This window comes from Serinus canaria, chromosome Z (genome assembly GCF_022539315.1).
Source record: "Serinus canaria isolate serCan28SL12 chromosome Z, serCan2020, whole genome shotgun sequence".
Classification (NCBI taxonomy): domain Eukaryota; kingdom Metazoa; phylum Chordata; class Aves; order Passeriformes; family Fringillidae; genus Serinus; species Serinus canaria.
The window spans coordinates 61662016-61678438 of NC_066343.1; the positions used below are offsets into that span (position 1 = coordinate 61662016).

At 37.2% G+C, this 16423-nt stretch overlaps 1 protein-coding gene across 4 annotated transcripts; it reads left to right on the plus strand.

The window, feature by feature from the left end:
* The first annotated feature begins 189 nt into the window (after positions 1 to 189).
* Positions 190 to 15753, plus strand: TMEM267 (transmembrane protein 267). 4 transcript variants are annotated; one of them, XM_050987042.1, is made up of 4 exons: positions 190 to 343; positions 2338 to 2527; positions 4006 to 4421; positions 10498 to 15753. In XM_050987042.1, exons 3-4 carry the CDS (start codon positions 4098 to 4100, stop codon positions 10831 to 10833), a joined length of 660 nt encoding a protein of 219 aa, XP_050842999.1. In that variant the 5' UTR covers positions 190 to 343; positions 2338 to 2527; positions 4006 to 4097; the 3' UTR covers positions 10834 to 15753. The 4 variants fall into 4 exon arrangements, with proteins under 4 accessions (XP_050842999.1, XP_050842997.1, XP_050843000.1 ...); XM_050987040.1 differs by having other exon boundaries at positions 4034 to 4421; XM_050987043.1 differs by having other exon boundaries at positions 2338 to 2450; positions 4034 to 4421.
* The last annotated feature ends 670 nt before the right edge of the window (positions 15754 to 16423 follow it).

Genomic DNA, 16423 nt, shown 5'->3' on the forward strand with positions numbered 1-16423 from the left:
TCAGAGGCGCAGCATTTCCTTAATTACAAAACACTAAACTCTTCATTATCGATTTACCTCCCAGCAATTAAAGGAGCCAGACCGCAAACACCCAAACCCTCCATTTAATAATCCAGGAAACACTTCTCCCTCACAACCAGCCCCGCTGCCCGCGCCGGGCGGGAATGGGAGGAGAGGAGGCGGGCCCGGGTCCCAGCCTGCTCCGCGGCCACGCATGCTTCCTGACCGCCTCCCTGGGGCGCTTTCCAGCCCGCTGCCTCCGGGCTTCCCAGCCCGCTCCGGCCGGGATCGGGCTGGCCGAGCCCCATGGGGTGAAGGGCGGATGGCGGCGGCCGCGCTCCAGGTGGGCTCCGGGGCGGGCGCGGCGGGCGGCGGAGGCTGCGGCGCCCCGAGGCCCGCGCCTCGCCTCACGCTCCTGCTGGTCTCGGGTTTCCGGGTTAATTTCCTGCTCGGCTTAATTTTGTTTGTTCTTCAGCATCTTGGTAAAATCCTACCGCTTCCTTCTGGGCTTTTGCCCTCTCCAGCCCCAAAAATGCGTTATATCTGGTCTAAAGATACTTGCTAGATCACTGCAATAATGCATTGTAATTATCTGCCCCAAAAATATTTGCATGATTACTCCAATATTGTGTTGAAAATCCCTGACCCAAAAATGCTGCCACTGTCAATTATTCACAGGCTTAGGCTGGGATCTCCTTTTCCACGAGATTGTATGCTGAAGGTTTGGGCTGGTGTCTTAATTCTACTTCATGCAGTTTTTAACATAAATTAACATCCCATATCGAGTAAGGAGGGGTTTAGGAGATTATGGAATTGTAAGAATTGCAAGTCTTTTTACTTCTTGAGTAGAATGCATGATTCTGTTAGTTGGCAGGGTGTAGTTTGGTTGTAAGTTGGACTAGATGATCTCAGATGTCTTGCCCAAGGTAATTGATTCTGTGATTCTGTAACTTCATGCATTAAATTCCTCTATGTATTCACGTATCTGATAGCGTCATGCAAAACTGGGCCAAAAATTATGCACAGCAATATTTCTAAGTGATAATTTTAGCCATTTGATTTTTGTTTTGATCGTACACCATAGCCTCTTAGCTGTTTTCCCAAAAGTGTATTTACAGTTTTGATCTAAATAACTGCTTGTGACAGTAATTTACAGTGTTAATTGAGTGTTCATCAAAATTATTTTGGTAATTTCCTTAAATTAAAGTAAGCATATCTACAAAATTCTATTTTGAGACTATAGATGGAGATTATGCTCAGTGCTTTATCCCATGTAAAAATGTCATGAGAAACAACAGCTCAAAGCTGGGTTACTCTATCAGCTGTTATATGTAAAACCAACCTAGAACTTCCCTTCAGGATGTTAACTGTACTGACCACACAGAGGTCTATAAACATTTTCGTGTGAATTATTCCCCACTTTTCTGTTTTAGGAAGAATGTAAACTACACAACTGCTTTCTGAGATTTATAGGCTGGAAAATCCACACTTTATTGTGATATTTTGTAAAGACCCTGAAAAGCATCATTTTTCAGGGAGAAAAAATGTTCTAGTTGTACATTAATATTTATAATTTCAGATGTTATTTTGGTTGACTAGAGTTTTGCTTTTTGTGGTCTGATTTCCTTCTTGATCTGCAGAATAATTTTGGGAAATTCTGTTGTACCTGGGAATGTGAGTTGATTTTTACATAGGCAGCACTCATTTTTGTCTCAAAAGGAAGCTGAAACAGATGATTTAAAAAGAGCAGTTGGACATGGCTCTTGACTGTGGTCAACCTGAAGCCAGTTTTGTTTCCTGTTCTTTATTCTGGCTCAAGGAACACCTGATAATACCACCCATAGCACGAGCGTAAGCCTAACACAGAACTGATGCAGACCCCTGTTGCTATATGAATTTTTAGGTCCCCCTTTATCTGTTCCAGGGTCACTAAGTGATGGGGTGGAATTTAAAGAGACATCCCTGGATGGGACTCAAGAAACGTTTCATTAGGTGGGAATCTTCTAGACACAAGAAGAAATCCATGAAAATGGATTGCTCTATCTGTTGAAATGCAGTTATGTGAAGACTGGACTTGTTTTTGGTTTTGTGTTTTATTATTTTTTAGTTCCTGTCATGTTCAGGTTTTATTTCTGCTCTTCTCTTGGTTTATGTTTTTTTCTGCTTTCTTTTACAGAGCTTCAAAGCTTAGCTGAAGTTGCTTTTACCTCAGTTATATATATAAATTAATTAAATATATGTTTATTCTTTCTGGATTTTTTTACTGTTGTTCATATTTCATGTATGCTGTTTTGCTTAATATTGGTATTTACAGGTGCCTGGTTTGTTTTTATTTAGGATGGAACAAGTGGTGTTTGGTATTTCCTGCACTGGACTGGGCAGGCTGGATTCAGAAAGCACAGAGGCTCAACACTGAGACATAGACCATAGATATTGTCTACTGAAGTAAGGCACGTGCAGTGGAAAAAAAAATGTTCTTCTAGTCCCGGGGGAAGTTTGATTCTGATTACTGGTGAGCTTTTTAAAGGTATGTTGCTACATCACCTCTACACAGATTGGATTCTTACACAACCTTTGTGGTAATTTTAAATAAAATCCAATCTGACAGGATGGCCATACAGAATAAACATTTGTGAAGAGAGTACCATTTTTTTCTTTAACATGGAATTTATTCAGCAATGTCCTGTGTACCATAAGGTTGCCCACCAGAAGACAGCACTTCCATAGTTTCAGGAAATACTTTGTGTCTACACATTCATTCAGAAGAGGTACAGTCATGGTTAACCAAGTCCAAACTTGACCCGCTTTTTTTATCTCTGTGCAAAGTCCATGTATTATTCATGCTTTCTTCTCTTTTACTTTTTAAAATGTTTTCTATATAAATGATTCAGTGGGCTTTTTCTTTTCCTACAGAGAGTGCCAGTAGTTCTGTCTTGTGGATAATTCTACAACAGGCAGGCATGTAAATAATCTGGAACAAACATCTATATCTTGTGGGATTTGTAGTATGTTTAAAATCATAAATTGTTATGTGTCAGCTTAGGAAGTCTAATACACTCAAAAAGGCCCTTCAGAATAAGAATTTACCTAACAAAGAAGGGTTGTCAAGATTTAATGTATTGCACAAAAATGGTGAACTGATGGGAAGTATCCATTTTTAGGCAGGATGTAGGCTTTAAAACTGTGGTCTGTCTGTATAGCTTCCCAAAAAGACTTGCATAACAGCTTGGACAGTTAGAACTTCACTTGCAAAAAGAGGAGTTATGAAGATAAGGTGGCAGACAGTAGGTAAGTCCTAAAAGTAACAGCCAACTTCTCTGCTGGAGCACATGCTGAGGAAAAGCTTAGGTAGTTTTCCTCTCTCAAGAGATGATTTTGATTACTTTGCTTGACTAAGTGGTTGTTGTCTCTGTGTTCATTATAAAAAATGAAGATATTTTAGTGGGTTTGGTTTTTGTAAGGTTTGTTCTGCATTCCAGTCTCCAAATTAAACAAGGCGTTACTCAGGAAAGGGTACCGGGGGAGTGCCACATATGTTAACAAAGAATGTAAATTAAAGCAGTGGTTTGGATTATAGATGGAAATCTCAATCTCAGTTTTAACAGTTGTTTTATAGAGAAAGCTGGGATTTTGAGCATCAGTAAGAATCTTCCAAACTGAATCTTCTTTTGTTGCTATTGTGTAAAGTATTTAATTGGATTAAATAATGTATTTAAGGTAAGAAGGAATCTTGAAACAGTGTATTATCACAGAGATGTTTCAGATTATTTTGGAATACTTAAGATTTCAGTAAGTAGAATTAGAGCTCTCCATGTTACTTGTGCTGGTTCAAATTAAAATAGGCCCAGTGTTTTAATTCAAACCTATAGTGTTCTAGTCAATAAACTAATTGAAATAAAAATTCCCTTGCAATGTTAAATGCAAACAGTGAAATTGGGGTCTTAATGCCCAGTTGTAGCTGTGGTGACAAATGTTTTGTGCACATGGATTTTATTTGTTTAATAGTTTCCTTTCTGATCTCTGACATTTGCAGAAGAACTGACGATACAAAGGACAATGCACAGTGTGTGTCCTGATGACATTTTGTGTGCTGCGACATGGTTCTTGTCATGGCATCTGAGACTGAAAAGGCCCACGCTCTTCTCCAGACTTTCAGCACAGCGTCAGTTCTTTCCAGTCTAGGTTTGGGGATATTCTGCTTTGTAGCAGACAGACTCCTGCAGTTTTCCTTCATTCAGCAAAATGACTGGCTCCGAGCCTTATCTGATAATGCAGTGCATGGTATACTGGGGATGTGGTCCTGGGCAATAGTGGTTGGACTCAGGAAGAAAAGTGACTTCACTGAGGTCACCCTGGCTGGCTTCCTTGCCTCTGTCATTGATGTGGACCACTTCTTTCTTGCTGGATCTCTGTCATTAAAGGTAAGCCAATAAATCAGTAATTTGTTAATTTATCACTGTTTACATTACTGTTCTTCTACCATGTCCTAGACAAAAAAAGTTCCATTGATAATTTAATTAAATACATTTCATAGCTGTACAGGAATTATGTTTTTATGTAGTTGTTACAATTTTTAAAGCCATAAAAATATGTTACATGTAGTGTTCAGTTTCTGCTACTTAGAAAGGAAAAAAAGAGTTTTGCATATGTACATGCTATTCTACATGTATCACATAGCTGCTTTGTTATCCAGCTTAAGGAGTTAAGTGCTGCCTTGCACACTTTTGTGGATGAAGTGGATTATTCCACCCTTCTTTACAGTAAAGGTTTGAAGTATCTGAAATATGGGGTAGAAATATCTGAAACGTAAATGATAGACCTTCTGTTTAATTTAATTCAGTCATTATGGGTAGTACATTTGTTTTAGCCAGCCCTAAATATTTCTTCCATGAACAAGCTATATGTTAGCTGTCACCTTTAAAAAGGCAGTTTGAGTTACATTTACATATAGTTAGTTGGAGAAAAAAGAAAAAAAAATAGTAGGTAAGCAAGCATCAGCTTATTAATAAATGTAAAAAGGTGAATTGGCTCCTGTTAAGCAGAGAATGCATCATCATGTATTTGCAGAACTGCTTGAGCTGCTTGTTGGGACAGAGTTTCTCAATAGCATTAGTACTACCAGATTATGGCACTCTTTTCCAGTAGTTTTCCTCCTCTAGTTTGCTCATAGTACTATTAAGCTCATAGGGAATAGCTAACTGTTCATAGGAAAATAGGTAAAAGGCAGGCAGGGAGGGAGGAAGGAAGGAACCCCTGTTTTTTTATATTCATGTAAGTAAAGAAGAACAATGGTTTACCAATTTTTAAAAAATATTTAAGTGACAGCTAAGTGCAAGAGGCAAATACTGCTTTTAGTTGAGATGTAAAAATCAGACTTCTAATGGAAAAATAGTTTTTGTTTATGTACAGTATTGCTATTTATTGTAGAGAAAAGAATCCTCTTATTTCTGCTTTTGGTCAGTTTTCCCCTCTTGGCTTTACCAGTGCTGAGGGGAAAGGGAAGAATTGGTTCCCTCAGCCTACTGGCCACATTCCCAGTGCAGTCCAGGATACCACTGACCACCATCTTGCTGCATGGACAGTCAGGCTCCAGCATGTCCTGGTGCCTGGCATCATTCTTCCATAAGTAGTCCCTTGTTCTCCTCTTTTCTGTACTTCTTGCATGTAGAAATGCTGTGCAATTACAAAACTGTGAAGAAAAGGAAAGTTATCTTGGTTGATTAATGGATCACATAATGTTATTACTGAATAATAATATGGAATAGAATTTAAATCTCTAATTAGTCTCATCTATTTTTTCTTATTTTAAAATCATTGAATGCAAGTAAATAAATGGCTAGCTATTAGGAAGTATAAAAATTTTATTGCTGCTTTTTCATGCATTTGAGATTATTACTAGTATTTTTCTTAATTACGACCACTAGATGTCACACTTCATTGATGTCAGTTTGAGAAGTTGACTGTTGAATTGTGTTATGGAATTGGGAGGTGACTTGCCACTTGGTAGTAAGGCGAGGTTAAATATACTTAAACCTTTCTTGATGGGGAATGTTTGTGTAGCCTAGCCTATCCCAACTATGTGAAACCAAGTAAATTTTTGTAATTTTATGACCTAATTTCTTCCTCTGTTGTTTTAGCACAGTTCCCAAGCAGATAGCAGTTAATTTTCTAATTGTTGATGACAGTTAGATTTACTTCTCTTGTCTTTAAGGTTTGTTTTTGCAGAAGAATGCTGATTTCTGTGATCTCCCTCAAAATATTTTTCGAATCAGAAACACAAAACATTGCAGGTGGAATCGTAGCCCTTTTTGTAGGCAAATGTATTTAGCTGAGGTAAGGAGAAGACAAGATGCCCAAAGACTTTTTCAGAGTGATTTGCCTACCAACTCATTTGCTTTCCATATGTTAACTTGGCTAATAAAGGAAATAATCCAGTGTAGATCTCTTGACTCTTAGAGTAAAAGCATCATTACAACTTGCAAAGCCCTTATGCTTTGCAAAGACTATCTTCTCAACTAAATAACTTTCAAAAAAAATCTTAATGAAACAAATTTTTGTTTTCTAAACCTCATACTATTTTTCTCCTCTCCTATATATTGCTTTTTTGCCTAAATTACATCTAAAGGGTCCTGTCCAAAACCATGAGTAGTATTTTAGGTGAGACTTTATTTGAGCCAAATACTGTAGTTTAATTCCTTTCAATGGCAGAAAAGTACAATGCTTCTGTCCTTAAAAAAAGGAATTATAATCTCTTACAGGTTTTGTCTTCTTACAGTGCCATCAGAGTCCCTTTGGTTTGTGATGTAACATAATCCCCATAAACTTTTCTTCTGTGTGCTGTCTGGCCTGCTAGGTCAGATTGTAATATGTAATTTTTTTTTTTCCTTGGCTTTATATGATGTGCCTGTCAGTTTCTTGGCATAATTTCAGGCTGTCACCTATATAATTTATCACTTCATGGGATACTTTTTTACTGCATATTTTGTAGTTACAGTCCCATTCTTTGTCTTTAAATTGCATGGTTGAGAGTAAGTGCTTTAAGACACTAACAAGTTTACTGCTTTTGCAACACATTGCTAAGTAACTAATAAATTAATAAGTCTAATTAACCAATCACACCACTATTACTAATTAGTACCAATAGTATATTTCACGTTACTGCACACAATCACCAATAAAGCTCATCATCATCACTTTTAAATCTGATGACGAGTTGTTTTTTCTGGAGTAACCTTTCTGTGCAGCACAAGGCGGTACTGCCTTCTACCTCCAATTGCTACCTTCACACTACTCTAGTCACCTACTTCTGTTCCTGCTGACGCCATGCAGCACTTGGATTGTTTGGCCATTGGTCTGTTTTTCATGGTCATCATTATTTTTCTGCAGTATTCAGGGTAAATAGTCACCTGTGGTGTTTGTATGTTTGCTCTGATAAATACTTGTGTACCAAGTACCATGTGATCTGACCTTTTGCCCACATTATTTTTGCAATGAGGATGAGGTCTACAGTGACTCCACTACTTGGAATTTGTAGTTCTTTGTGCTCCATGTGATTTTTACTGTGCACACAAGTACAGGAGAGCCTGTCTCACTGATTATTCCGAAGGTGGTAGTTCCTGCAGCCTGTTGTCAGTCAGGAGCACTGGTATGACATGATGGGCTGCTCTCAGGCTCCACCAGACACTCATGTTGCAGAACAGACATGCAGAAATTGCTGTCTTGTGCTAAAGAGTCACCAAATTTTGTAAGTGTAGAACATGCAGTGGGTGGCAAACATACATAACACTGGCACTGCTGGGAAATATGTCACCCATGACTGACCTGGGCTGTACAGGAGCATTTCTGGAACTAGAGAATAAGCTTTGCACAAGCAAATTGATGTAGTGTTGAATATGTTACTATACTGTTAATATTACTACTATACGTTGCATTGAATATGTTACTATGAACTAAAGACTTCAGGTTTGTGAAGCCTGAAGAGGGCTGACCGCAGAATATCAGTGAGGGAGCATCTGTTATTACATAACATCCATGGTGTTACCATGAGCATTAAAGCAGATAATTTGCATGGGTTCTCCTGCATGCAATTATTGTATCCTGTCTCCAGCTGCTCATTGTAGTGAGAGAGGCTGGAGGAGCAGCAACTGCAAGATGATCTTGCATCTGATTGCATATGTAGGTAAATGGAAAAGGTCATTTGTAAATAAATTCTGTTGGCAACTTTTTTCCAGGAGGTCTGAGGCAGAAAAGAGGGGGTTTTTTGTGTTTTGCAGAGGGGGTTTTTTTGTTGTTTTTTTTTTTATTTATTTTGTTTGTTTGTTTGTTTGTTTTGTTTTTGGGGTTTTTTTTGTTTGTTTGTCTTTGTTCTTTGTTGTTGGTTTGGTTTTTTGGGTTTTTTTTGTTTGTTTGTTTTTTGTGGTTTTGGGGTTTTTTTTAAGATCTGGTGCTTTCTAAAGGCAAACAAGTTTGCCTGTTAGGAGAAAAAAGAGTATAGCAGCTTCTGTTAGCAAACAGAGCTACCTGTCTGTCTCCAGGGCTTGCCAACTCAAGGATGTAAGTGTTCCTTTAGTCACAAAATGTAAAAGAGGACACACGCTGTTCTCTCAGACCTTGGGCAACAGCATATCAGAAGCTTGATGGCTGTACTGCAGTTGCAGAATAGGACTTTCTCTTGCTGACACTGAACACTCAGGTTTGCTATATGAACAATCCTGCCATCTGAAATTTACGTGCAAAGAATTTAAGCATCACCTTGGCACCTATACTGATAAACTGTGTACATGTATCATTAAAATTTTCCTTATTCACTGCGTGCTGTTGGTGCTTAAACCATAATAGGCCAGAGGGAAAAGACTAATTTAGACTTTGTTACTCTTTTTTTTCCAAAGTGCAGAAATAGAGGCCAGATTATCTGCGGAAACATACCACTATTCAAGTTTTTCCAAAATTAAGTTAGTATGTACTTTTGAGCCTTTTGTTGACAGTAACAAAAATTGGACTCTTTGTAAGGCAGGTGATAAACAATTTCACCATCACAAGATTTTTCTGCCTTAATCCATGAACAGTCTGCTGTATGAAACTGAACCAAAGTTGAAGAAAATACATCTTTTGCTCCAACTTAAAGAAATCGGGTCCACAATATTAGAGTTAAAAATTGTTGAGACAGTTTGTGAGCTTTTGAATCCCATTGCCTGATCAAGAGTCACGGAAAAGCGTGTGGTGGGAAGCTAATAGAACAAAGCTTTCTGCAGGCCTTTTAAGGTTGGCTATGGTTTAAAGCATGAGCTGTTATATTTCAAGGTAGTCTGTAACTTCCCATCTCTAATCAGTTAATAAACTGGTTAAGGCTACCTCAAAGTTTCCTTGCAGGGAAAGTAGTGTTCCATGCAGTTATCTAAATTATGCATGAGCTTGATGAACCTTTTCCAGAGTCTCACTGCCAGTCCCTCTTGCTGTTGAATCCTGCAAGGATTAACACAACTAAACAATGAATAGGTTAGAGATGCTTTGTTTCCCTTCTGCACTACCTGCAGTGAAGGATGTGTTCAACACAGCAAAGATACACTGTTGCTTTACATGTCTGGAGCCTTGTTACAGGGTTTCTGAATGCTTACAGATGCGAGAATCTGCTTATTTGTCAAATAGTAATCCAAAATACCATTACAGTTTTTTTATTGTGTTTGAATTTGGGGTGATGGTTGTAGCTGTTGCTACTGAGTACACCCACAGAATATCTTCTAAGACATATATATTAAACTGACATTATCACTTCTTAAAATGGCTAAATCTAATCTCAATAACCAGACATTCACCTTTTTAAACCAAATATCAGGCTTTCAACTGAGTTATTGTTAAACAAGTTGTTGATACAAAAATCCCAGTCACAAATGTTTCAGATCTTTGTTTATGAACTTTGTTTTGCCTGTCCATGAAGAATACTGTCTCAAGGTCAAAATACATGTAACTTTGTTCATATTCTTGTTCTATTGAAAATTATTTTGGTGTTTTAAACACTGCGCAAGAAACCAGCTTTAGGTGACAACTGTAGTAAAATACAGGATGTATTTTTAGGAGTAAATGCCATTAAAGCACATGATTTATTTCAAGTAAAACATACTAAATATTTCAAGAGTATTGCATGGTTGTTTTCCTTTTAATTGTCTTGAAATTAAATACATATAATCAGTGCAGCAGATTATACAAGTTCCTGTGTTCCACTTGACTGTGTGACAAACAGGATTCCTCATCCCTCTCCCTCCCTGTTTTGCTGATGATAGTACTTAGTAGGATGCATGATTCATGTTATACAGTAGAGACAGGGCAGCACACAACTCTAATGCATAAAATTGGCTTTAAGTTATTGCAATGAAAAAGAACAGTATGTTTTTCTTTCTGCTTCCACTTAGTCATCTGACAATGCACCTGTAAATACTTATGGAACTTTTCTTCTCTAGTCACAGTTGTAGCCATTGGCAGTAATATTTTTCTCTTCTGCAGGCTGCTCTGACTCTTCCACGGAGACCACTTCTTCATTGTTCTACTGTGATTCCTGTGGTGGCTCTGACATTAAAGTTTATCATGCAGCTTTTCAGGCTTAAAGACTCATGGTGCTTTCTTCCCTGGATGTTGTTCATATCCTGGACTTCTCATCATGTCCGTGACGGGATTCGTCATGGCCTCTGGATCTGCCCGTTTGGAAAAACTCCTCCCTTGCCGTATTGGCTGTATGTGGCAATTACAGCATCTTTACCTCATCTCTGTTCATTTATTATGTATTTAACGGGCACTAGAGAATTAATGTCCATAAAACATGGAATCCGCATTGACGTATAGGAATAATGGCTTTTAAAGGTGGTTTGTGCAAGCGCTTGAAATAACCTGCCTGTCTGTCACTGAAGGGTTTCCTTGTGTTTCCTACACCTTCTGAATTGGGCATTTTAAGGTTGTGGAACCAATTACAGCTCTTGTGTCAGTTCCTTGTGGTCACAGAACCTATTTAATGACTGATAATAATTTTATATCTGTTCATTTCCCTTGTACAATGTGTGGGTCTTCCATGATAGTTCATGCATAGCAAGCTGATTATAAAGTACTTAGTTTCTCTCTGTAGTAATTACATTACATTTTACTGTTATGATGCCATTCATTTGATCACCATTCATTTTGGATTTGTATTCTGCCTCTGGAGAATACATTTCATCCAGATAGTATTTGTATAGCACTTTAAAAATGTGAAGTTCTATATAAATGCTAGGTATTATTGAGGATTTAATAGTGTATGGCAATTCTAAAAAAATCCCTGTTAGTCTTTCTAATTTATTAATATGTTAAGAGTCCTGCTGGATTTTTGCATTCAACCATTTTAAAAGAAACACCACCTCTATTTCTCACTGTCTATCCACACCTCTTTCAACCTGTAATCACAGGGTGTTTTACTAAATTCTGCATCTCCCTGTAGTTGTTTGGTACTAAATTTATTAAATAAATAATTACTAGCCTCAAAATTAGAAAGGAGTAGACAGATTGGTAGTGGTATTATGGTGTGTTGGCCAATTTGTTTAATTTTTAAAAATACACTAATTATTAATACCGTTTGATTTGAAACCAGGGAATTTTAGTAAATATTTAAGAATTGTGTGAAGATTCAGGGAGACACAAGAAAATAAAAATTGCTTGTAACACAGGTTTGCTTAAAGACATTACTACTCATTAAAGCATTTTCCATTAAGTGCAATATAATCCTCATAAGTGTAAAATAAAATGCATTATTATTATTACTGTTATTATTATTATACTACAGAAATACAAATTTCCTCATAAAGAAGATCCATAAAGAAAAGTGTTATTATGCTGCAGTTTATGAGGTAGTAATTTGCACTATGGACTATTCAGTTTTCATTTATAGACATCTCTCAGAAAGAGTCTCAAATTAAAAGTTGTCTGGTCTTGTCTAACTAGACAAGACTGTCTAGACTTGTGTAGTTTATGATGTACAAGCTGAGAATGTCTACTAATAATTTTTAAATTTTTTATTCACTGCCCATTAAAGAGATGGGGCCTTAACTACTCCAGCTTGTGATGAATAGCTGTCAAAGGGGATCATTTTTATGGAACTGCATGTATAAGGTAGCATGTGTTTAACTTAGGTTACCAAGGGGTGTAAAGGTTTACGTGATGTGTACATTTACATTATTAAATGTATATTAGAATAAAGTTTAAAAAAAATTATTGAATGGGATGCCTGTCATAATGCGTACCAGAAGCTTTTTCTGTGGCTGCAGAATCCGTAAGGCCGTAAGGCTCTTTGCAGCACTCTATGCTAATCATGGAAAGTGTTGCGCTTCTTTAAAATGTGTCTTTGCACCAAAAGAATAGTCCCTGTCCTGTCTGTTTGTCATGTTAGAAATGTATGCCAATGCAAACTTGCCTGATAGTACAGTGGGCCTGTCTAGCCTTTATTATAAAATGAATAAAAGGTTTCTTTGTTGGAAAGAAGATTGGAAGAGCAAAATATTCCTTAGAGGGTTATCTTATGCAGTGGATTTCTGTCCTTTAGAGTTTTCCAGAAACAGCATAAGAAGTGTCGACAGAGTTTTCCAGAAACAGCATAAGAAGTGTCTTGCTTTAGAGCTTCAGATCAAAATTGGTTTTCATCCAAAAGGCATGATGGTTTACTAGAGGAGCATTGCTCATTCATTTACTTCTGTCCTGTATTTTAAATAAGTACAGGCTATGAAATGCCAATAATGAATAAATTTTGTGCAAGGGGTGAACACTGAAACCTGTGTAGAAAATTTTCTGTATTCTTGTTTCATGATATAAAGTTTGTATAATTTTGTGCTTTATCCAGATTTTTTGCAAAGGGAAATGTACATAGGAGCAAGGTGTAGAATTACACTTTCTCACTTTCAGACTGTAGCCATAGTGTTTCTGGTAACTGTATGTCTACCCACAGTCCTTAAGATCAGCACTGTAGTGTTCTAGCTACGTTTAAGGACCTGTTAATGGGTACATATTCAGTAGTTTAAAAGTACATATTTTAATTCTCTTTATGTCTAGATATTTCTGTGTGAGCTTTAACAATAACTTTGAGCTGTATTTTGAGACACCATTGTTTTCTGGCCATGTTCTTATACCAGTTCTACCACAGGTGAACCCCACACAGACACATCTTAAGGAAAGTAGCAAGTACTTTGTACAGTGACTTCTCTCCCTCCAGACAGACATGGCAGTCTCACACCTCAGCCTGATATTTGGGCAGCTTTCACTGAGACCATCAATCTGACACATGGCATGTACTGCTGTAATTTGTGGGTAGCCAGGGTAGGGTGCAAGGGGGAAGTCAGGTGTTTGTTTCAGCCTGTGTGTCGTGGGCAGAGTGGAAGCTACAGAGATTATAGAGAAGCCCCCCTTTTGAGTCACGAGGCACAGACAGGACACTCTTGCTTTCTGAACTCCTCTTAGAGGCTTCTGGGTGCAACTGGATCCAGCCTTAGCCCCGGACCCTCTCAGTGGTTTATGTTAATGGATTAATTAGGCATTGTTGTACCTTTCACGGCTTTGTCCCATAGGATTAAGGATGACAAACCAGAGGAACTTATATAAAAATAAATTAGGGTGATTATTAGGGTTATAACTTACTATGATAATGATGAGACTAAAAGGTCTTAATCAGAATTATTTACTGCATTATTCCAGGTAACAGAATAATTAATTACTGCATTATTCAGGTAACAATTTACTACACAGAATAGATAGCTATAACTGCTAGTCTAGTTACTTCACTATTTTTGAAGCATTATTGAAGCAATCATATCAACGGTAGCAAAAGAAATTGTGAAGTAGAGATTGATTTTACTCACCCATACTGATGACTGTGGGCAAATCTCTTTCTCTCAGCTTTGAGGGGTAACCTTGAGGCAAATCCCAACTCAAGGAAGGAATCTCCAGAAAGGGGATTGTTGGAAGACTCTTCCCACTCATTAAAAAGTGGGAGTGGGCCCTGTGTTTCCAGGCCAGTGGTGTCAGCTCAGCATCTTCAGATAAGTTAGTAGTAGTAGTACCAGTTGTTTGTTGCTTTTTCTGGTACTTTATCAGATCTGCCACAGGTTCACCTTTCTATCAGGAGTGTTTAACTCTAGGATTGATGAGTCAGGCTGGTTTCAGCATCTTCAGCACTAAAAGCACCAGGACAATCCCCTCCTCCATTCACCACTGACAGCTTTGCAAACAGGGAATTATTCCAGCTGTTTTACTGCCATCCAGGCAGAGCATCCTGGTACACCTCCTCACCCAAGACCTGCCTGCCACAGGCGAATTGCCCAATAATTCCTTACTAGGATTTCATGTGCATTGTAAATTCACTGATGTTTCTAACTATGCATTGATAACATGTCTAGCAAAACCATAAAAAAATAAACCAAGATACTAAAAATATAATGACTTTGTGCTTTACTGCATGCATTACTATAACAGGTAAATGTAACATAGAAAAAGCATGTGAATTGCACAAAATGTGGCTTGCAGAGCCAAGCTAATGATGTTTTGTACAATACATATCACTGAAATACTAGGTTTTTCAGTGATTCTTTTAATATGCCAATCTAAAAATTAAATTTTCCATGTATTTTCAAGTTGAGCTTAAAAAATTGAACAAAGTGCTGTGGTTTTGTGACTTACTTTGTTAGAACTGTGCTATTTTTTTTTTTCTTGCTTTGATGGATTTCTGCTAAAAATGTATGCACTGTAAAACTAAGTACTATTAGCCCAAGTTAAAGAAAAATGTTTTTTCCCTCAGTCCTGGAGAAATAAGATAAAATTTCTCCTAATTGCCTAGTGGCCTTAACAGAATGCGTGAACATGTTTCATATAACTTGATATTCTACTTTAAAATCTAATCTGTATCTCACCTGACTGTTGGCATCACATTTTACTACAGTGCAGTATATATTATATCATGTGCCTTTAATAAGGTACTGTTAAGTGAATTATTCATAATTGATCCCATGTCCCAAGGAAAATGATGTGAAGTTTGAATTAAACCGAAGTAATTCTTACAGCACGCTACTGATACTGAATTATTATGAGAAGAACATTTCCTCTGCTAGTGGAAATGAAGTTCCAGAGAGAGAAGGGGTTAAAATTCAGTCTGAAGGAAATGTTAGTACACAGTTAATTTTGGACACATACGCTTTTATTCCATCACTGTCAGTATGAAGCTAGGTGATGAAATGCATCAGAAGAGTACATGTCTGTTTGTATAACTGAGCCAATCTGAATTCTGCCAATTATGCAAATTTATTCAGGGCAGAAGAAACTTTGTATTCTAAGTGTTACTTTGTGAGCTTTGATCAGTTGGTAATTTTGAGCCCACAAACTAGGTTTTTTTTCCCTGCTACAGGCGGACCTTGCTTTGAAGCAAAGGAAGAGCAGTCAACTTGAAGTACCCTTTGTGTTCATCACAAAAAACCTTTTTCTTTTTCCTAATGCTTTTCCTCAAAATTATAAGCTGGTACCTTCAGTTTTCTTAAAATTTCCCAAATTTTACACCCTCTGCATTGAATTTTTGAATTTATATTTTCAAATTGTATATTCAAATGCTGCATTGTAGAACTGTTGCCTGTTATTTAAACCTATTATTTAAAACTGTTTCCTATTAATTAAAGTTAAACAGTACTTCTAATTTTTTATATATACATACCTATCTTTATATATATGTTTATGTATATATATATGTATCACACACTGGTACTCATACATCTTTCCTTCTATATTCATTTAATAATTTTGCATTTGTTTAGCTAATTTTGTACTGCCTTTTCCTGGTGTTTGTTTCACTGACTGGGGAAAACCAGGCCTGCTACAACTTTGCAGAAACATTTGGTGCAAGAAAATTTTCACACTGAAAACAAGAAAAGAAACTATACTGTCCTTTTGATGGAAGCATTTGGTAGGTTTCTAGGCAGTTCTTGAAAACAGATTTGTTTAATCAAAACTAATAGACTGAAAACATTTGTCATAGTAAATATGAGTGAACAATCTGCATGAAATTGGATTTGTTTACTGAAACTGTTGCAGAGATAATCAGCCAAATTGCCGTTGCTATATCCACCACAGAAACAACTCCCTTGGCCTGGGAATGTTAGTAATATCTCTGGAACTTTCCTCATGTTTCCAAGGAAATTTAGTCTTACTTTGATCTCATTTTTCCCTTTAAAAATTAAATTGAGCAAGGGCTCCTTGCCTGGTGTGGGGTAATTTCCTTAAACTGCTGTCAGATCATTCCCATAATTTTTTACAAATGAGCCAAAGACGCTCAGTACAGTAACTCTGCAAAATAAATTAAATCAAAGGTAGTGGACATAATATTGACATAAGGAATTTAGAAGGTAGAATGCTTCTAGTTTCACATTTCCATTCAAAT